Source organism: Aphidius gifuensis, linkage group LG1 (genome assembly GCF_014905175.1).
Source record: "Aphidius gifuensis isolate YNYX2018 linkage group LG1, ASM1490517v1, whole genome shotgun sequence".
NCBI classification, from domain to species: Eukaryota; Metazoa; Arthropoda; class Insecta; order Hymenoptera; family Braconidae; genus Aphidius; species Aphidius gifuensis.
This window is the reverse complement of record NC_057788.1, coordinates 24,491,477-24,512,020: the sequence shown is the minus strand read 5'-3', so window position 1 is coordinate 24,512,020 and position 20,544 is coordinate 24,491,477. Positions and strand designations below refer to the sequence as shown.

At 24.6% G+C, this 20,544-nt stretch overlaps 4 protein-coding genes and 3 long non-coding RNA genes across 11 annotated transcripts; 3 read left to right on the top strand and 4 right to left on the bottom strand.

Moving 5' to 3' along the window:
* The first annotated feature begins 56 nt into the window (after nt 1–56).
* LOC122856385 lies at nt 57–2,015 on the top strand. The gene is made up of 3 exons (XR_006374143.1): nt 57–109; nt 254–456; nt 1,922–2,015. It is a non-coding gene; the product is annotated as an uncharacterized LOC122856385 (long non-coding RNA).
* Nucleotides 1,825–6,697, bottom strand: LOC122855375 (major facilitator superfamily domain-containing protein 6). Of its 4 annotated transcripts, none has more exons than XM_044156699.1 (9): nt 5,682–6,697; nt 4,828–5,365; nt 4,382–4,768; nt 4,178–4,299; nt 3,752–4,109; nt 3,150–3,678; nt 2,763–3,056; nt 2,601–2,672; nt 1,825–2,288 (listed from the first exon to the last, which is right to left on the bottom strand). In XM_044156699.1, the coding sequence occupies exons 1-9, from the start codon at nt 6,104–6,106 to the stop codon at nt 2,278–2,280; spliced, it is 2,736 nt and encodes a 911-aa protein (XP_044012634.1). In that variant the 5' UTR covers nt 6,107–6,697; the 3' UTR covers nt 1,825–2,277. The 4 variants fall into 4 exon arrangements, with proteins under 4 accessions (XP_044012634.1, XP_044012616.1, XP_044012643.1 ...); XM_044156681.1 differs by having other exon boundaries at nt 2,554–2,672; nt 5,682–6,696; XM_044156708.1 differs by having other exon boundaries at nt 4,828–5,344; nt 5,682–6,696.
* LOC122856412 lies at nt 2,203–5,145 on the top strand. The gene is made up of 5 exons (XR_006374147.1): nt 2,203–2,310; nt 2,421–2,687; nt 2,781–2,948; nt 4,384–4,530; nt 5,036–5,145. It is a non-coding gene; the product is annotated as an uncharacterized LOC122856412 (long non-coding RNA).
* Nucleotides 6,698–8,048: 1,351 nt separating the features above from the next.
* On the top strand, nt 8,049–11,323 carry LOC122856367. Its single transcript, XR_006374140.1, has 3 exons — nt 8,049–8,162; nt 10,912–11,080; nt 11,209–11,323. It is a non-coding gene; the product is annotated as an uncharacterized LOC122856367 (long non-coding RNA).
* LOC122855838 (tubulin alpha chain-like) lies at nt 9,456–12,361 on the bottom strand. Of its 2 annotated transcripts, none has more exons than XM_044157496.1 (6): nt 11,853–12,361; nt 11,529–11,773; nt 11,200–11,427; nt 10,850–11,108; nt 10,309–10,461; nt 9,456–10,233 (listed from the first exon to the last, which is right to left on the bottom strand). In XM_044157496.1, exons 1-6 carry the CDS (start codon nt 12,024–12,026, stop codon nt 9,976–9,978), a joined length of 1,317 nt encoding a protein of 438 aa, XP_044013431.1. In that variant the 5' UTR covers nt 12,027–12,361; the 3' UTR covers nt 9,456–9,975. The 2 variants fall into 2 exon arrangements, with proteins under 2 accessions (XP_044013431.1, XP_044013438.1); XM_044157503.1 differs by having other exon boundaries at nt 11,529–11,796; nt 11,853–11,964.
* A 1,488-nt stretch (nt 12,362–13,849) lies between these two features.
* Nucleotides 13,850–18,088, bottom strand: LOC122855512 (ribosomal protein S6 kinase 2 beta). The gene is made up of 4 exons (XM_044156943.1): nt 17,392–18,088; nt 16,748–17,325; nt 15,140–16,679; nt 13,850–15,073 (listed from the first exon to the last, which is right to left on the bottom strand). The coding sequence occupies exons 1-4, from the start codon at nt 17,443–17,445 to the stop codon at nt 14,945–14,947; spliced, it is 2,301 nt and encodes a 766-aa protein (XP_044012878.1). The 5' UTR covers nt 17,446–18,088; the 3' UTR covers nt 13,850–14,944.
* LOC122860901 (sodium channel protein Nach-like) lies at nt 17,504–20,339 on the bottom strand. The gene is made up of 10 exons (XM_044164962.1): nt 20,028–20,339; nt 19,790–19,951; nt 19,571–19,722; nt 19,400–19,511; nt 19,028–19,331; nt 18,913–18,963; nt 18,667–18,844; nt 18,485–18,591; nt 18,292–18,411; nt 17,504–17,514 (listed from the first exon to the last, which is right to left on the bottom strand). Exons 1-10 carry the CDS (start codon nt 20,169–20,171, stop codon nt 17,504–17,506), a joined length of 1,341 nt encoding a protein of 446 aa, XP_044020897.1. The 5' UTR covers nt 20,172–20,339.
* Nucleotides 20,340–20,544: the final 205 nt, after the last annotated feature.

The following is a 20,544-nucleotide window of genomic DNA, read 5'->3' as shown; positions in this document are numbered from 1 at the left end:
TTTAATTAAATTCAATTTTAAAAATAATAGTATATATTATGTAATTTTTTTTTAAAGGTTGAACTAGTGACTTTTTGATTTTTACAAGATCCAGCCAGAAAGATTTTGTGTAGGTTTGCTGAATTGAATTTTATTATTTTTTACCATGCGTATATAATTAAAAAAAAAGAAAAAATGTAATTCAATAAAAAAAAAAAAAAATAATACTTCAACTTAAAAAATACTTTAAAAAAACCTATTTTTTTTTTTTTAGATAATTAAAGTAATTGAAATTATTTGTTGTAATTATGTTGCAATTGGGGAATCAAATGGAACAGTTCATGGGATTCATTATGATGAAAAATCAACCGAATAAAATGATTATTTATCTCAGGTAACTCACCATATTCACCATCAGCTTGCACGTCATTTGAAATAATATAAATCAGCATATGAGCAGCTATATATGTCATGAAGGTATGTAATAAATTTTTTAAAATTATAATTAATTTGGAATGATAATGATAATGGGTACAAGTAAGCGCCAAGCAAAATGAATTTTATGCAATTAATTATTTTGTGTTTTTTTTTTTCATTCTTTTTTTTATACATTATGTCGCAGTTATATAATGGTTTTTTTATTTTAATAATGCTCATGATCTAGCTGAAGCAATGATAATATGACACCTCGCACATTCATCAATAATCTCATGTAAATTTAATCAACACTTTTTGTTTATTTTTTTCTTTAAAGTATATGTATTGAATAAGTAATTTATAATTTATACTAACCAATAATAATTATATTTCATTACTCGAGTATATTAATGAGTGTGCAAAGTGAAATTTATAAATATTAAAATACCTTAATTTTAATTGATATGTATTGATTATTTTACTACTAAAAAATTCAATAACTGTGCATTTCTTTTTTCTTTTTTTCTAAATATATAATATTTTTGTGTGATTTAATTTATTTTTACTGATGAAATGATAATATTTATTTGATAAAACGACGTTTTATATATAAATAAAAAATAAAAAAGATACATTAAATAATTATTTATCAGCTGATATGATTTAAAATTTAAAAAAAAAAAAAAATATTGAAAAGCACAACGATTCTTAGGTAATTTCAAAACCACATTTTTGATATATAAATTATCATGATGTATTACTTTTTTATGTTTTACAAACAAAACAATTCAAGTACTTTATTTATTTATTTTTTTAAGATTTTTTTTTTCAAAGTAATCGATAACGTATAATTCAACTTTAGACACAAAAAAAAGTCGTACATTATTAACGACGATATTTATTTATATATATATTTAATTTATCTAGTTAATAAATAATTTTATATAGGTACATTTTTTATTTTTTTATAATATTTGTGCTTTTTTGGGATTAAAACATGATCTTATTGTTTAACGTCAACAAAAGTAAATATATTATAGACTCAAGCACAAAAACACATTTTTTTTTTTCTTTTTTTTAAATTAATAATATTAATGAACATTGGAATAATGACTAGATTTTACCATATAATACTTAATGATCTATAATAAATTATATATTCTATCAACGTTTCATTTTTTTTTTTTTTTTATAATAAATAACATCAATAGTTAAATACTCGACGAAACAAATTTAAAAAATAAAAATTAATTATGTTGATTCGTCGTAAATTCAATAATTATTTACAACTTTTTTTTTTTTTTGTTTTTTTCTTTTTTGTAAAAACGTTGAGAAAAAGATGTTACATTTGATAAAATTTTTTTTAAATTAACAACGTTTATTTTTAAAATAAAAAGAAATATATTTTATATATATTTTTTTTTTTTATTATTATTGTAAATAATTCAACGGATGGCTATGCTTCGATAGATTTGTTTCTAGATGGACTCAATTTAATTGAATGTTTTTTTTCTTTTTTTTTCAGATTTTTTTTGTCCTGCTCGAGTACTTACGTATCTATAATGTAACCTTACTGATATGAAGATGCCACCAAGCATCAGAACAATGATAAATGAGGTTGTTTTTTTTTATTCTTAATTATTTTTTGTATAATTTTATATCAACGTAATATTCAAGGTCGATGTTCAATACTGATAGTGACAATGAAAGGAAAAAAAAAAAAAAAACAAAAGAAAAGTAATTTAATTTCAAGTGCTTAGGCGCTGTTGTCATTACCAGTCGTAATCGTGCTGATGAAATGGATTGGTACATGGCTGTTGGGCATGTAGATGAGTTACCACTGGTGGGGGTTTTATTATCTCAAATTCACTTCCTACAACTTCACTGTAAACCTGAAGAAACAAAAAAAAAAAAGTAAGTATCATGTATTTTCATGTTTTTAATTTAAAACAAAAAATATTAAAATTTATTATTTTTAATATTAAATAATATAATCCTTTCGAACTTCGGATTTTTTTTGTTAGGCATCAAGGTAGAGGACTGAGTCTACCTCGTTCAAAGTTCGAAGCATTGTTTTTTTTTTTTTTTGACATTATCAATGCATTTATTGACTTGTTAAATTCAAATTTTCCATTCGAGCTTTTTGGTTTTTTGTACCTGGAAGCTCCTACGAATGAACTCGTCCTCTCCTTTACCGGTCATACCGTAATTGTAGCCTCCAGTTCCGCCACCACCGCCACCACTGCTATTCAAAAATGGATTTGTTGGATTTCCTCCTTTTAAAATAAAAAGTAAATAATATTTTATCAATTATATATATTTATTAAAATTAATAATATACTAGTAAATAATAATAAAAAAATTACCTCCTTGATTGCCACCAGGAACACCAAGATTACCACCAGCTGTTTGATATGTTGCACCATAACTTGGCTCTTGTGCCATTTCATGAAGTCTACTTGAACTTAATGCTCGAGGTATAGCATTACTTGGTACACCATGTGGTGCAAGATGTGTTGCTTCAGCAACTTGATGTGGATCCTCTGTTTGTGGTAAGTCAGCAACAAATCCTTCATCTTTTCTGTAGAAATTAATAAATATAAATGCAGCCAATACAACTGCACAAAGAAGGCCATATGCTCGGAATGTTGCAGTACTTCCTGTAAAAAAAACATAACAAAACAAAAATTATGATTTACATCACTTTCCTTTTTTTTTTTTTGATTGTTTTAATTTTGATAAATTAAATTTACCATAACTTGCAACAAACATTCCACCAATAACTGCACCACATCCTCTACCAAGACCATGATGTAAACCTTGAAGTACTCCTTGTGCACTTGAACGTAGTTGAGGTGGTGTATTATGAGCAATATAACTACAACATGCTGCCCATACAGCAGCATGTGTAATACCCTGTATTAATTCAAATGGAAGCACAAACCATGGATTTGTTAAATATGATATATAAAGAAAACGTATAATATTTCCACCTAAACCAAGACAAAGTACTTTAACATGTCCCATTTGTCTTATTAATTTAAAACTAAAAAAATATGCAAATATTTCTGATATATGATTTATAACTGATGCAACACCAAATAGTGTTGGTGAACCATCGTAATCCTGAAGATGCCAAAAAAGAAATGTAAATATTAAACCAATTCCAAAACCCATAAACCAAGCAACAAACAAAAATGATATGCATTTTAAATCTTTAAATTGTTTAAGTACAGTAACCCATTCTGGTATTTCTCTCATTGTTTGGGCAAACATTTTTGTCTGTAATAAATAACAAAAAAATTTATTTAATTTATTTTTAACAATATAAAAAGATAAATTAATTAAAACTTACTTTATCCTCGGTTGGTTGAGACTTTGGTATTTCACCTGAAGAATCTTGAAGTCCTGGAAGATGTAATTGCTGTGATAATTGACTTTGTAATTGTTCTTCACGTGTTTGTTCAGCTTGTGGTTTAATAGTAACAGTTTCAGGTGGATTAAAATCATATTTAAAATTAATTTGTGTTGCTGTTATTAATGCAGCACCCATAAGTACACTGAATATTGAAAAACAAACACTATAATTTTTTTCTTTTGGATCAGGTTCACATCTTGATTCTGGAAATGATGTACTATGATCAAGAACAATACCAACAATAAACATAGCTAAACCCCATCCTAAACTTCCAAACATTCTCTGATTTCCATATCTAAAAATTTTTTTATAATATATAATTATTATAATATTAAAATTTAAAAAATCCTAATAATTTATTACCTATCAGCATCTTCTCCTAAAAGTGTTATAACTGCTGAATCAGCAAGTGTAATTGCTGGTGCTGCAAAAAATTCACCAACAATAACCAATAAAAATAATAGGAAAAATGTTTTTTGTATATCCTGTAAATGCAAAAATTATAAAATAGTACTTAATATATGACAAATTTTGATGAAATTTAATAATAGAAATTAAATTACTTACAGATAATCGATAAACAACTGTACTATAACGTGGCTTGACAAGTCCACTGTGTTTAACTGGATCGTAATTTGCAGCAAAGGAAACGGACATTGGACTCATACCACCAGATGTACGATATGCTCTCATACTTCTGCGTTGTCTAACAAGTGGTACGTTTGCTTCCTCTTCATTAATATTTTCCATTATCTCTTGTAATTCATTATTTTCTTTTGATGATAAAAACATTAATTTTCTTGTTCCTTTTTTACCTTCATATACTTCTGTTTCTTCAATTTCAAATTCATCAATTGATCTTTCAACCATTATTTTTGTTTTAACTGGTTTTGAACGTACTTTTGTATAAGAATAAGCTTTTTTTGGTGGTCTTGTTTCATCAAGTGGTTCATTCTAAAATTAAATATTATTATTAAATTTTTTTTATTAATTTAATTTAAAATATATATTACTTTTAAAAAACGTTTATATTCCAATACATCAGCTGGTCTATTTGACTTGGCAATACTTCTAAAATCAATATCCTTGGCACTAGAATCAGTTTGATCATTATTTTGTTTACTACTAAGATCATCAACACCATCAGAATTTTGTTGTGTTTGTCGTTGTATCCTGTTGCTTCTTTGTATTCTAAAAATTTTATTTTCATGTTTGTTGTAGATGTGACTGTTGTCATCAAAATCATCATTAACATCATCGTCATCAGTGCTTCGTCTCATCCGTTCAAAAACAACATTGGCAGCAACCTCAAGATCACCATCATCTTCATCATTGATTGCCTCATAAAATTGATTATTATCGATTGATCGTTTGATACGAGTAACTGGTTGACCAGCATCATCAAGCCAGTAACTATTATTTCTCCAAACCATGCATTTTGCTCCAGGTGGTTGAAAGAATCCCAATGGTAGAGTGAAAATAATCCAACACGACAATGACGCCAGTAGAATCAGCTTGCCTTTTTGCCATCTGTAAAATGTTTTTGGTCCTCTGTTCGGGCCCAAAGAACAATATCTGCTACTTCTACTCATATTTCTACACCTATTTTTTTCTTTATTTTATTTTATTTATTTTTTTTTTACCATGCAATGTATACACCGAAAGTAGATAGCCACACGAGGAAAGTATCATCAATTTAGATTGTTTTTTTATTTGTTTTGAAAATTCTTCAAAAGATATAGATATAGTATAACAATATTTATTCATAAGTAGAAAAATAGAAATTATGAAAATATATATTTAAATTGGATAAAAAAAATAGGTATATATATACTGAGATATAATACTACAATATTTAATCACTTACCTGTCAGCCAATGAGCCCCAAAATGGTGCACTAAGAAATTCAACGAATGGTCTTAAGCCAATAAGTAGGCCACATTGACCAGCATTCATACCCATTTGTTTAAAATAAACACCCATCAATGGAAATAATGAACCAAATGCAGAATAAAAAAAAAAATAAAATGTTTTTACAGTAAGTAAATCATGATCAACATTGCCAAATAAATATTCAATAATATCATTTTTTCCTCTTATTTTATGGGTTGCTTCTTTTGGTGCTCCATAAATATTTGGATCAACTTCACCCTGAGCTGATGGATCAACCATTGGTCTTGCACCAGGTACTTGTGGTAAATTTCTTCCTCCTCCTGCTCCTCCTCCTCCAGGTGGAACCATTGATGAATCAGCTCCACCATAATTATACTCTTCATTTCCGTAAGTTTGCATTATATATTATTTTTATAATTTTAATATTTCTTATTACGTCACTACTGCTATGATTATTTTTATTTTTATGTCATCGTCTTTATATTAATTTGAACTTTTTAATTTTTAATAGCTTTAATTTAAAATATTATTTTTATTTAATTTAATTTGGTGATAGTAATGATTAAAATAATAGTAAAAATGTATTTTTTTTTTTTGATGAAACAATTATTTTCACTATAATTTTGATGTTTCTTACTACTCGACCTCGGTATTTTTATTTTTTTATTTTTTCACAATCCCTTTAGAGCTAGTTGTGTCAAATCGATGACCGAGCGTTCAAACCTTCTTCTACTTTTTTTTATTTTTTCGGCATAGAATCGATCGGCGCCGACTCAGTCTGACTATTCCCTTGCACTATTTACCTCTCTTCTTGACTCATAGTAAAAATATATATATATATTTTATCCTGACTGATTGCATTTGATATCACCCAACAATAGCACCCTATAGAATTTGTATGTGTTAAATGAAATACATTGAATATTGTCAAAATGAGAGTAGATTATTTCCGTTTGCGCAGTCGTGACAAAAACATAATATATATCGGAAAATTAACAATGTGTTTTCATTGACAATTAAATACCGGTATATTACCAGGAAATTATTTATTTATTTGATTAATTATTATTTACAAATAATGACAATTTTTTTTTTTTATTTATTTATTGATTTAACATATACATATGACAAGTTTTTTTTTTTTTACTGTTATTCTTTGTAATGATTTATTTTATCTTTAAAAATATTTAAAAAATCATTAGACTTTTTTTTTTTCTTTTTTTTTTTTTATTGTTTTAGAAATGTAGATAATAAATATATATCAAATCATTGTCGACAGCTGTAAGACTTTGCTCGGAAATTTAAGATTTCTTTGACGTCATTCATCGCAATTAAAATTCCAATGACCCCGATTTTAATTATTTTTTTTTTTATTTTTATAAATTATAGTTTGTTTATACTAATCATGGACAAATTTTTTATCAATTATTATATAAAATACATAAATTTATACAAGAGTAAATGAACTGAAAAAAAAATTTCGTTAAAGAAATATTTCGGGATTTCGATGACGAAATAATTTTAATTTTATATGATGACGTAAAACATTTAAAAAAAAAAAAAAATGATGAAAGATAAATAGACTTATTAGAATAATACAAAACGCAAAATCATCACGACTTGAATGAGAAATAATAGAAACCAATCAATAGTTATTTTATAATAAACAATGTCAATAAATATTCAGCTATATTTAGCAACAAATTAATCATTTTTATTTGGATAAATAACAATCAAAAAAACCTTGCAATATCTTTTTTTTAAATATTTATCTTTTTATTAAAATATGATAATAAATAATGATACAAAGATTAATATCGCAAATGGCCACAGCCACTCACACGGTGAGTGTAATCTTCAAAATGACAATTAATTTTATATTTCAATAAAATAGCTATTATCTCAATTAATTTATCAGTCAGATAATGCGATTTTATTTGTTATTAAAAATTTACTCGAAACACTGAATATTGTTGGAATTAATTTTTTTTTATGTTTATTAATTTATAACAATTTTTTTTTTTTTTTCATATTTTTGGTGTTATTGTTGAAGTATGATATAGTATAAATTTTTTAAAATTTCAATTAATAAATATCATTATTCTTGTCATGTAAATTTTACCAAAAACAATTTTTAAAAAATATTTCTTTTTTTATATAAATGAGTTGACAATGTAGATTGCAAATTCTCCATATTTTTTTTTTATATTATTATTAACATTTTGATTTTTTTAAAACAACTTTTGTTAATGCATCTAGGTTGGATTGAGCTGGAAATGCTGATGTTGATGATGGTGCTGGTTTTGGTGGTCCTTGAAACATGCATGTTTTAGCTGTTTTTAAAAGTCTACCATTATTTGCAGTTCTCCAGTAGACTGTTCTTACTGCTTGTTTACCAGCAACGTAACTTATTGCTCCACCAATCAGCATCTAAACGGAACAACAAAAAAAAAAAGTGAGTACAATAATTATTTATTTAAAAAATACACTTGATGAAAAAAAAAATCTAGAATTTCATATTGCAAATATATAAATAAATTTAATTAACAATTTTTCATATGAAAATTTGTTGTAATTAAATTTATTTATTTATTTTTTAGTATTATTATATTTTACCTTGATTAAATATGTTAATTATACTGGTGAAAATTGACTAGATAATATTTAAAATATAACTTGATTAAATCTAGTTATATTTTTAATATTTTTATTCAATCACTGTCAAGTGATGATTATGATGATGTTATTTGATTGAGAAAAGTCCGTAATTCCACATTCGTGGTTGGACTATTCTTAATGAGTGAAAGACCAAGATTCAACTGATCTCTTTTAGCAAAATAATTCAATTTATATATTTTAATATTGTGATAAAAAAAAAGAGGGGCAACAAAAGATAACTAGTATAAATTACTGATAAGAGAATAACAGACTGCGTCATTTCTTGATATATCATTCACGGTCTGATATATATTTTTTTCACGTGGTGAATATATTTTAATAGTTGGAAATATGATTGTTCATTGTATGATTTTGATAAGGGATACACGCGCTGAAAAAAAATAGAAAAATAAAAAAAACAAGGATTAAAGTTTCTATGTAATTTTATTTTTCTTGTTTATCTATTATTCTAATATTTCATTAAATTACATTTATAAATCATTGAAAATATATTTATTTAAAGTTTCGACTAGATAAATTTTACAACGTCATTGTAATATTTTTTATTTGTTAGACAGGCGATTGATTGTTTATTTATTATTATATATATATATCTAAGAAAAAATCGACATATATATTTTGATATCTTTGTTAAAATATTTTTTTTTTTTTTATTTTTTATTATGTCAATCTAATATTTTTATAATTTAACAAAAAATTTCCACAGATATATTTATCATGATTTTTTATCTCGTATAATTTTTATTTTTATTACATAAATATTTCGGTATGCAATTAGCCCTGAATGTAATCTTTAAGAGATTTGTTCTTTATTCTACTGAGGGGGCATGGTTCGACGACTTAATCATTTGATAAATAAATTTACCATCAAGTACCTATCATTGAATAAATTTACAATAGAAAAATATTTTATTTATAAATAATATAATATTAAAACAAGACAAAGAATATAAAAATATTATAACATTGATGAAAATTAATTTAAATATCTATAATGAGTAAATTTTATTGTTCTTTTGATATAAGTATATATATATTTGATGAATAGTATATATATACAAGTTGATGATGATTATAAACAACAAAGAATCACGTGAATCATATGACCAATGCGTGTTATGTATTATTTTTTTTTTTATTTTAATGAAATAAGAGATACATAAAGTCCCAAGAATCATAATCACAAGTAGGCCCACGAGGCAGACATATGATCAAGATTTACCAAGACCCGTTGTCATTAATCATAATTTTATTTGTGTCATTTCAACAAGCTCACCTGGAATAAAACATGAAATTTTTAATCAAACATTAATATAAATATTTATATAAAAAAAAAAAAAAAAAGAGAATAATATAAAAATTTTCATTCTCTTGTCAGGTGCCAGTAAGTCTACTCGAGCATTTAATATTCCATATCATTGTCTCTTATCTTTCATTTATTATTTACATGATAAAAAAAAATTATTTTAAAAATAAAAATAATGTAGACACTTTGATCAAGTATTTTCTCTATTAATCTTTTGAATGAATTGCATGTAGAAAATATTCTAGAATATTTTAATGATAATTTTAATGAATTTAGTTATCATTCATGTTTCGATTTCTTTGTAATCTTCAATAAGTGCATATATATCATTTTTTGCATCGACAAAAAAACTTTCATCCATTCCTTCACCAATATAATGATGTACAAATGCACGTTTTTTAAACATAATATTATATTTGCTAACAAGTCTTGACCAGGCATGTCTTATTGATGTGTTGTTTGTCATCATAACTGCTGATTTATCAGTTTTTCCTAAATCACCACCAGGCACTGTTGTTGGAGGTTGATAATTAATTCCAATCTGTATTTTTTTTTTTTTTTAAATAATATATATTATATCCTTTTTGTTTGTTCAACAAATTAACAATTTGTATACCTTAAATCCAGTTGGACTCCAATCAACAAATTGAATTGATTTTTTTCCTTTCAATGAATTTATTGTTTGATTGACGTCATTTGGATTGATATTGCCACGATATAGTAAACAACAACTCATATAAGCACCATGTCTTGGATCACATTTAATCATCTACAAACAAAAAAAAATTAAATAAATAAATTAGATGAACAATATTATTGACAATAAATTTACAAGAAAAATTGCAATAATGCAATTTATTTGATAAATAATTTAACTAGTTTAATTTCAATATGTTGTTTATGTAATTAATTTATTTATTATGTAAACAAAATATATTATTCTTATCAGGTATTTTATTTATTGAAATAAAAAAATTCTCATATAGAAAGAACGAGATTTTTTTTTTCTTTCAATAATATTTATGATAAATAAAATATTGTTTATTACTTTTAATTAAATTTTTATTTACTTAAAAGTATAAAATTATTAAGATGATAATGATTTTGTTTTTTTAATGAATACATAAGTAGCAATTTAAATTGTAAATATAATTGACCTGATTAGATGGTTGAAAGCATTCATTGGTAATATGTGAAACATTTATGTTTGTGCTTATAGCTTGTCTGGCAGTATTTATTGGTGAATATGATACAAGAGGAAAATGTATTCTTGGATAAGGAACAAGATTTGTTTGAAACTCTTCCAGTCCAACATTAATAGATCCTTCAAATCTCAATGATGCTGTTATTGCTGAAACAACCTGTGCCAATAATCTATTGAGATTAGTGTAAGTTGGTCTATTGACATTTAAATTTCTAAAATTAATAAAAAATAATTAAAAATTTGTTATTAAAAATGTAATTGAGTTTATGAATGTTTTATTAATATTAATAATAATTTTATTACCTTGCGCAGATGTCATACAGTGCCTCATTGTCAACTACAAAGCAACAATCTTCAAAATCTAGAGTTCCATGAGTTGTCATAACGGCATTATAAGGTTCAACAACTGATGTTGATATATGAGGTGATGGATAAATTGAAAAATCAAGTTTTGATACTTTGCCAAAGTCTGCAGTTAAACCTTCAAGTATTAATGTTGTAAAACCACTTCCGGTACCACCTCCAAAACTTCTGTATGTTTATTTAAAATATGTGTAAATTATAATTTACAATATTCAATAACTAATTTAGTTTTATATATGATTACAGATGATGGCTATAGAAGTTTATACCTGAAAACAATGAATCCATCTAGTTTTGAACAATTTTCACAAACTCTACGGATTTTATCAAGTGCAAGATGAATCATTTCATTTCCAATACTGTAATATCCTCTTGCAAAATTATTGGCAGCATCTTCTTTGCCAGTTAACAATGATGATGGATCAAATAGATACTGATATGATCCGGTACGTATTTCATCAATAACAGTTGGTTCTAAATCAATCATAACTGTTCTTGGACTAAATTTTCCAGTCTATTGAATTTTATTTATAATAACTAATTGAGTATTGTATATTTATTTGATTTTTTAGAATATTAAAATGAGAAAACACCTGGGATGGAGAAAAAAATGTATGATAAGAGGTATCATCACTTTCAAATCCACGAACTATACAACCGTCTGGTTTTATACCATGTTCAAGGCACACAAGCTCCCAGAAAGCATTGCCTACTTGACAACCAGCTTGTCCAACGAAGATAGTTACAACTTCTCCTCGATCAACCATGTTTTTAAATTTATAATTATCTTTTACGTTTAACCAAATATCCAAATTTTTAATAAACCAAAAAAGAAATTTATTTAATCAAATTTTTAAGTAAAACACATCCGAAATCATTATACATGTTATCAAAAGTGTAGAATTTTATATATAATTCATGTTTTTGTAATGAGAATTTTTTAACTAAAATTTTGACGTATGTAAATCTATTATGATTGAATTTAAGCCATACTTATTTACTAGTTGACTTTCAACTGTTTTTGTGTAATGTAATAGATGTACCGTTAGCAACCAACGTTTTAAAAAGGCATTTGCATATATTTGTAGTATAATTGTTGAGTGTACTAATATTACTAATATTGTACTACTTTACGTAAAGGTTTTTCTTATTAAAAAGACAAAAAATTCAACAAAAAATTTATGCTTTTATTATTTAGTATTTTTTTTCCTAAAGACCAAATACCTCTTTGCCTATTCTATATTCCTGTTACAAATCCTCAAATTTTCTATAGAAAATTTAAAATTTATTTTAAAAAATTAGGGAATCATAAAAGAAAAGAGGTAACTCAAATAAAATACAAAATACCTCTTCACCTATTCTATATTCCTGTTAGAAATCCTCAATTTTTCTATAGAAAATTTAAAATTTATTCAAAAAAATTAGGGAATTATAAAAGAAAAGAGGTAAGTCAAATAAAATACGAAATACCTCTTCGGCTATTCTATATTCCTGTTCAAAATCCTCAAATTTTCTATAGAAAATTTAAAATTTATTTAAAAAAATTAGGGAATCATAAAAGAAAAGAGGTAACTCAGATAAAATACAAAATACCTCTTCACCTTTTCTATATTCCTGTTAGAAATCCTCAAATTTTCTATAGAAAATTTAAAATTTATTTTAAAAAATTAGGGAATCATAAAAGAAAAGAGGTAACTCAAATAAAATGCAAAATACCTCTTTGCCTATTCTATATTCCTGTTCAAAATCCTCAAATTTTCTATAGAAAATTTAAAATTTATTGAAAAAAATTAGGGAATCATAAAAGAGAAGAGGTAACTCAAATAAAATACGAAATACCTCTTCGGCTATTCTATATTCCTGTTCAAAATCCTCAAATTTTCTATAGAAAATTTAAAATTTATTTAAAAAAATTAGGGAATCATAAAAGAAAAGAGGTAGCTCAAATAAAATACAAAATACCTCTTTGCCTATTCTATATTCCTGTTCAAAATCCTCAAATTTTCTATAGAAAATTTAAAATTTATTGAAAAAAATTAGGGAATCATAAAAGAGAAGAGGTAACTCAAATAAAATACGAAATACCTCTTCGGCTATTCTATATTCCTGTTCAAAATCCTCAAATTTTCTATAGAAAATTTAAAATTTATTTAAAAAAATTAGGGAATTATAAAAGAAAAGAGGTAACTCAGATAAAATACAAAATACCTCTTCACCTATTCTATATTCCTGTTCAAAATCCTCAAATTTTCTACAGAAAATTTAAATTTTATTTTAAAAAATTAGGGAATTATAAAAGAAAAGAGGTAAGTCAAATAAAATACAAAATACCTCTTCACCTATTTTATATTCCTGTTCAAAATCCTCAAATTTTCTATAGAAAATTTAAAATTTATTTTAAAAAATTAGGGAATTATAAAAGAAAAGAGGTAACTTAAATAAAATACGAAATACCTCTTCACCTATTCTATATTCCTGTTCCGAATCCTCAATTTTTCTATAGAAAATTTGAAAATTATTTAAAGAAATTAGGGAGTTATAAATAAAAAGAGGTAAGTCTAAAAAAAAACAACAACAATAATTAATTAAACAAATTTATATAATGTCATTTTTTTGCTTGTTTTATTTATTTCCAGACAATATTTAAATATATAATCATATTCTTTTCATATATTTTGTTTATAATTCAGATACATGCTTGATAATGTTAATTAATATCGTTAATCATTTTTTTACATAATATATTGACACGATGAATATATTTTACAAACCATTCAGTCAATTACAGTTATTATTTTTATCTAATTAAATTAATAAACATTGACTTGGGCATTCATAAGGCCTTGAATAATTGTGTATACATTTTTTAAAAATCTAACGAGGTATTTTTTCGACGAATTACATAAATGACAAAATTTTTAATATTTAATATAATTATATTTTAAATGTTTATAATCTTTATTATTTATTAATTTATTTATTTTTTGAATATTATTTAAATTTTTAGAATGTTTTCTTTTTACTTTTAAAATTTATTATTTTTTAACAATGTTTAGTTATATTATCGAACCTTTTAATTGCAAAAGCATAATTAAAAATAAAATAACTGGAATAAAATTAAATATAAATAATAAATTTATAATATTATTTTACGTTTTTTTTTTTTTTTCGATTCAGCAACAAATTGGAGAATAAACAGTTTTTTAAAACTGGATTTTCTCAATTAACTTTGGCAAGATTTTTATCTATCTCTCTATCATGAATAATTTTTGTTTTCTTTTAACGACAGTGGAATGACTAAACGCATAATTATTAATTCATTATTAACATAAAAAAAAAAAAACAAAATCTAATAAGAAATAATAACCAAATATAATATATTACGTTGGCACAGTGCCAGAAAATAGCAGCTCAATTTTCTTGCATTGAAAATTAACAAGTAAAGTATATTATATACATAAATTAAAATTAAAAAAAAAAAAAAAAATGTTTAAACTACTATTTGTTAATATTTGATGATTATGAGCCATTTAAATGGATTTTGTTAATGCACTTATGGTTATTCTTGAACTGGCGTGTTTGTTTTTTTTATATTTTTCTTTCAACTAGAATGAATACGAATAAAAAATGATTATTTGAAATACTTGAATATTATGGGCACACGTAGAATCGATATTTATTTAAATTAAACTATTGTTGGGCGATTTGGTTTAGCCATTGTTCGACGTCTTGCCAAATCAGACATGACAACTGGACCAATATGAGGCAATCCAGGGCTATTTGACATGGCCTTGTAAGTTGCAGCAACTGACGTCTATATAAATAAATATCAAATAATAAATAATAATTATAATTTAAATAAATTAATAAAAAATAATACCTTTAAACTTTGTATATCTCTTGTTGTTTCAGGTAAATTTTTTTGTGGAAGACGATGTCTATTTGCAATCCATGGATATTTTAATATAGCAGCAGCATTTGGTCTTCTATGAGGATCAATATGTAACATTCTTTTAACAAGTTCTTTAGCCTCATTTGATATACATGTCCATACACCAGTTTCAACATCAACATAACCAGGTCCAATACGATCTAATATTTCATTAGCACTATCACCAGGACTATTTGAAAATGGTGTATAACCAGCAAGCATTATATATAATAATACACCAAGACTCCAAATATCACAAGCAGCATCATATCCTTGTCTTTTTAATACTTCTGGTGCAACAAAATTAGCTGTATAACATGGTGTCATTAATAAACCATTTTCAGCTCTCAATTGTTTTGCAAAACCCAAATCACATATACATAAAGTTGATGGATCACCACCAGGTTTACCATATAATATATTTGATGGTTTTAAATCACGATGTACAACACCATTTTCATGTAAATAATAAACAACACTAACAATTGTATATATTACTTCAGATGCTTCTCTTTCACTAAAATTTTTACGTTCAACTAAACGATCTAATAATTCACCACCTTTTAATAATTCTAATACAAGATATGCTGATTTTTCATCTTCATGAACAGCACGTAATGTAACAATATGTGGATGTCTACCATAACGTAATAATATTTCAATTTCTTCAGTTGGATCACGTTTTGATTTTTCAATAACTTTAATAGCATATTCAGTTTTAGTTGTTTTATGTATTGCTAAATAAACAGTACTAAAACTACCATGTCCAATTTCATGTTTAAAATCATATTCATCACGTACTGGTATTAAATTAATATATGTTGGAAATGTATTTACAAGATTTTCATTTATATTTTTTAAACATAATAATTCATTTGTATTATTTTTAATAGATGAATTATTATTATGTTCAAGTAAACCAGGTGCAATAAAACTAAAACCACGAAATAATTCATGTGCATTTGCACTTGGTGGAAGACCTGGTGAATCTTTTGGTGTTTTACATGTAAATTCAGTATCAAAATAAAATGCATCATCTTCTTGACTAACTGCTGGTTTAAATGGTGGTATAACTTGTTTATTATATAATGCATTCCAATCAATTGATGAAAAAAATAAATGATTTTTAATTTCATCAATACCATTTGTTCCAAGTCTATTTGCTGGATTTCTTTTAAATAACATACGTAATAATGATTGTGCATCTGGTGATATATTATATGGCATACCAAGTTTTGCTTTTAATATTTGTTCCATTGTTTCTTTTCTATTTTGTCCTTGAAATGGTAATGCACCAGTTAACATTTCAAACATAAGAACACCAAAACTCCACCAATCAGCAGCAAATGAATGACCATGACGATTAACAACTTCTGGTGCCATGTATTCAACAGTACCACAAAATGAATAAGTTTTTGTATCATCAAGTGGTTGTTTACTTAATCCAAAATCAGTCAGTGACATATGACCACTACTATCAAGTAAAATACTAAAAAAAAAACATCAAATTTTATTAATAATCATGACATAGTAAAAAGATAAAATTTAAATACTTACTTTTCTGGTTTTAAATCACGATAAATAATTCCAAGATTATGTATATGATCCAATGCAAGTGCTAATTCAGCTAAATAAAATTTAACATCTTCCTCAGTAAACATAACTTCTTTAGATAAACGTGAAAATAAATCACCACCACGTAAAAAATCAAGTATTAAATATAATTTTCCTTCAGTTTGAAATGCATAATGTAAACGTACAATAAATGGATGTTCAACATCAACTAATATATTTCTTTCCATTTTAGTTCTAACACGATCACGTACTTTTAATGTTGCTTTTTTTAATACTTTCATAGCATAAAGTGTACCTTTATCTTTACCAACAATTTTACGTACAAGAAATACTTTACCAAATGAACCCTGTCCAAGTACTTTTAATAAATCAAAATGACTTGGATCAGCTTTTTCATGACCATCACGTACAAGTTCACATAATTCAATTTCATGTGATTCAATTTGTGAACCATTTTGATGATTATTTTTTTTTTTATTATTATTATTAGAATTATTTGTTGAACTATGAGCAATCATTGTATCTTCTTGAATTTCTGCTGGTAAAATTTCTGTTCCTTGCTGTAAATAAAATGTAAAAATTTTAATTAACAAAATAAAAATAAATATTAACAATATTAATTATACCTTGTCAGTTACATGTTGTTGATTCCAAGGAACAGTTACATTTGCCAAAGGCATGATAAAATCAAAAAAAAGAAAAACCTATTTTATCTCAACGTTGTATAATAAACATCTGTCAATAATATTCTTTAACAATAAATTTATAATTTTTAACATTTACTAAAATTATTATTATTTATCATTTAACTTATTGTCAACAATTTAATTTATTGCTTTTAACAATCTACAGGTTTTTTTTTCTTAATGACAAATGACTGTTGAATGTTGATCACTCGTGGTGATAGTGGTGGTGGTAGTGTCGACACTTAATTATTATATTTGTTTTCCAATGGCGTCAATGAAATTCGCGCTAATATGTACAATTTGTATTGTTCATACAATGTACAAATAACAAAATGTCCAACAAAAACTAACGATACAAAAATTTAATTACACGAAGTTAATTAATAAACTTTGTTTCCTGTGACTCACACACTATATACATATGATACATCACTAAGAGAGGGAAACTTTAATCTAATGGCGTCAAATATATTTTTTTTTTTCTGTTTTTATTTTTATTTTCTTCATCATTGAACTTGATCACGTGATTATATTGTTGTTATTATTGTTTAGTTAATGCTGGCATAAAAGATTTTGACGTTATCTTGATGTTATTTAAACTAATTTTATTACAATATAATTAATTGCCTTAATTTAAAATTAATTTATTAATTGTTTAATGTGATGTGATCATCATAATACATTTCGAAATAAATCAATTAATATTTTAATTAAAATTATGTGCTTGAATAGAAAAATAAATGTGAATAATTTGTTTTGTTTTTTTACTTTGTTATTAATGATTATAATAATTTAATCATTAATTTTTTGGTCAATTAAAATATTAATGATTAAACTTACGTTTATTTTTATTTCTAATACAACTGTCAGAAGTTATTCGAATAATAAAAAAATAAATTAACTCACAACCAGACATTAAACTAAATCCAGCAAATAATCCTAATAATCCTCCAAATGAAGCTATTAATTAAATAATAAAATTTTACATATTTATTATCTAATTATATTATAGAAAAAAAAAAATTGATATTACCAAATAAATTATGCCAATCGAAATAAACATTTCGACAATATTGAAGTGACACTAAATCAGCAAAAAATATATGAACAGTACTCTGACTGGTAATATTTAAATCTTTTCTATAAAATTAATTATGCAAATAATTAATTTAATTATATTTATGGTAATAATAATACATTTAATAAACAACTTACAAAAATGGATCATCAGCATATGATTTTGTCATCTTTAAAGTACCTTGTGAATCTTCAATATCATATTGATAAAGTGTACAATCTGGTAGACAATTACATGGTCGATCAGTATTTTGAATCAATTCATTTGTAACTTTTATTTTTGAATCATATCCTGGAAATGATGTATCAAAAAAATCTAAAATCATATTCATTTTATTAGATTATAAATTAATTTCTAAAAATATAAAATTAAAATTATGTTACCTCGATTTTCCTTCAAGCATTTGACATCTGTTAAATTACATATTCTGGTACCTTTAAAAATTGTTTATTAATAAATAAATATATTGAATATATTATTTATAAAAAATACAATTACTTTTTTGTTCATAATAAAATGGTAAACATCCACATTTTGATATAATTGCTTCAGCACGACAAGCAGTCATACAATTAATATATGAATAATGATAAAATTCCATACCAATATTTGATGAATTAACAGGCATGTTTATATTTTCATCATGAAAAAGACATTTTCTATTTGATATTGATAGCTTTCTAACAGCTGGTGTTGAATATATTTCAGTTGGTGAAATACTTAGAAATACTTGATAACCCATTCCTATCAATTTACTAACTGCATTGTAATCAGGATAATTATATGGAAAATGTAAAAGAATCTATTGAAAATTCATAAATACAAATAACATAAAATTAATAAATAAAAACGTTTATTAATTAAACTTACTTTAACTCCATAAGAGCCTAATAATGGTGCTAAATAATCATCAGGTTCTGGATTAATTGCAATTGTTAATCCAGTTTGATATCCACAAGAAGTAACTTTTTCAAAATTTTGTCTAAAAAATAAAATAGCTTTAGATATTTTTAATAATATAATATACCTATAATTATTAACTTTTGAATCACAGATGAATCAAAAGGTGATGTATAATTGAAACTACAACAAAAGCCATCTCTTGATAAACTTTGTTTAATTATTTTTCCACAATTAACTTGATTTCCTTTCCATTTACAACCAATTAATAATCTTGAACAATCTGGGCTTATCTAAAAAAATATATTTCATTATTAATTAATTTTTTTCTTTGACGATAAATAAATTTAAATTATTTACCTGTCTCATGACATCAACAACTGTGACATTATTATTGTCCAATAAATTTTGAAGATGATGAATATTATCCAAGTTATCAAAAACACCAGGATCAAAAAGTGCCAAAAGATATCTCAATTGTTGAACAACACCATTACGTGTTATATTTTTTGGAATATTTCTAAATAATTAAAAATATTATAAATAATAAATTAATTATTAAAAATTATTAAACTATCTTTTCATACAATGTATTGACAAATTGTTTGGCTTTTTTTGCTGATATTCTGTTGAGATTACATACAGTAACCGCGGGAAATGGATAATTCCATATTCCCCGATGAGTTGTTTTAATAACAGTTAGTGTTGAACGTGATGAATTATATTCCCATGCTGTATGCATAAGTACACATGCACATGATAATGCAATAAACACTGTTATTCCCCATAAAGTTCTAAAAAAAATAAACAAATTAATAAAATTACATATTGATTTTTTGATATATACCTTTCAAATTTTGTTCGACGATTATAGCCAATATATTTGTAGCCATGAAGACCAGTATTAACACAAAATTCTTCAGCTTGTTTTTTCATTTTAAATAACAATTGACTTTTAAATGTCTTAATCTCTGGTTTATCATGCTGCATTATTTCAATCATTATTAATTGATTTTTAAATCATAAAAAAAAAAAAAAACATGACAATGACTGAAAAAAATATAACAGTTTTGATTACGTTCAACGAACAATGTCAAACTGAATATTAAATATGA

What these genes read in the sequence shown, in the direction of transcription:
- LOC122860901 (XM_044164962.1), bottom strand. Translation starts at nt 20,171, where the DNA reads ATGCATACAGCATGGGAATATAATTCATCACGTTCAACACTAACTGTT. An exon ending in CAAAAAAAGCCAAACAATTT is followed by an intron (nt 19,952 to 20,027) that starts GTCAATACATTG and finishes TTTTAATTATTT; the next exon opens with AGAAATATTCCAAAAAATAT. An exon ending in TTGTTGATGTCATGAGACAG is followed by an intron (nt 19,723 to 19,789) that starts GTAAATAATTTA and finishes ATATTTTTTTAG; the next exon opens with ATAAGCCCAGATTGTTCAAG.
- LOC122855512 (XM_044156943.1), bottom strand. Translation starts at nt 17,445, where the DNA reads ATGCCTTTGGCAAATGTAACTGTTCCTTGGAATCAACAACATGTAACT. An exon ending in AACAACATGTAACTGACAAG is followed by an intron (nt 17,326 to 17,391) that starts GTATAATTAATA and finishes TTTTATTTACAG; the next exon opens with CAAGGAACAGAAATTTTACC. An exon ending in CGTGATTTAAAACCAGAAAA is followed by an intron (nt 16,680 to 16,747) that starts GTAAGTATTTAA and finishes TTTTTTTTTTAG; the next exon opens with TATTTTACTTGATAGTAGTG.
- LOC122855375 (XM_044156681.1), bottom strand. Translation starts at nt 6,106, where the DNA reads ATGCAAACTTACGGAAATGAAGAGTATAATTATGGTGGAGCTGATTCA. An exon ending in AATATAAACGTTTTTTAAAA is followed by an intron (nt 4,769 to 4,827) that starts GTAATATATATT and finishes ATTTAATTTTAG; the next exon opens with AATGAACCACTTGATGAAAC. An exon ending in CAGTTGTTTATCGATTATCT is followed by an intron (nt 4,300 to 4,381) that starts GTAAGTAATTTA and finishes TTGCATTTACAG; the next exon opens with GATATACAAAAAACATTTTT.
- LOC122855838 (XM_044157496.1), bottom strand. Translation starts at nt 12,026, where the DNA reads ATGGTTGATCGAGGAGAAGTTGTAACTATCTTCGTTGGACAAGCTGGT. An exon ending in CTGTATGACATCTGCGCAAG is followed by an intron (nt 11,109 to 11,199) that starts GTAATAAAATTA and finishes TATTAATTTTAG; the next exon opens with AAATTTAAATGTCAATAGAC. An exon ending in GGAGTCCAACTGGATTTAAG is followed by an intron (nt 10,234 to 10,308) that starts GTATACAAATTG and finishes AAAAAAATACAG; the next exon opens with ATTGGAATTAATTATCAACC.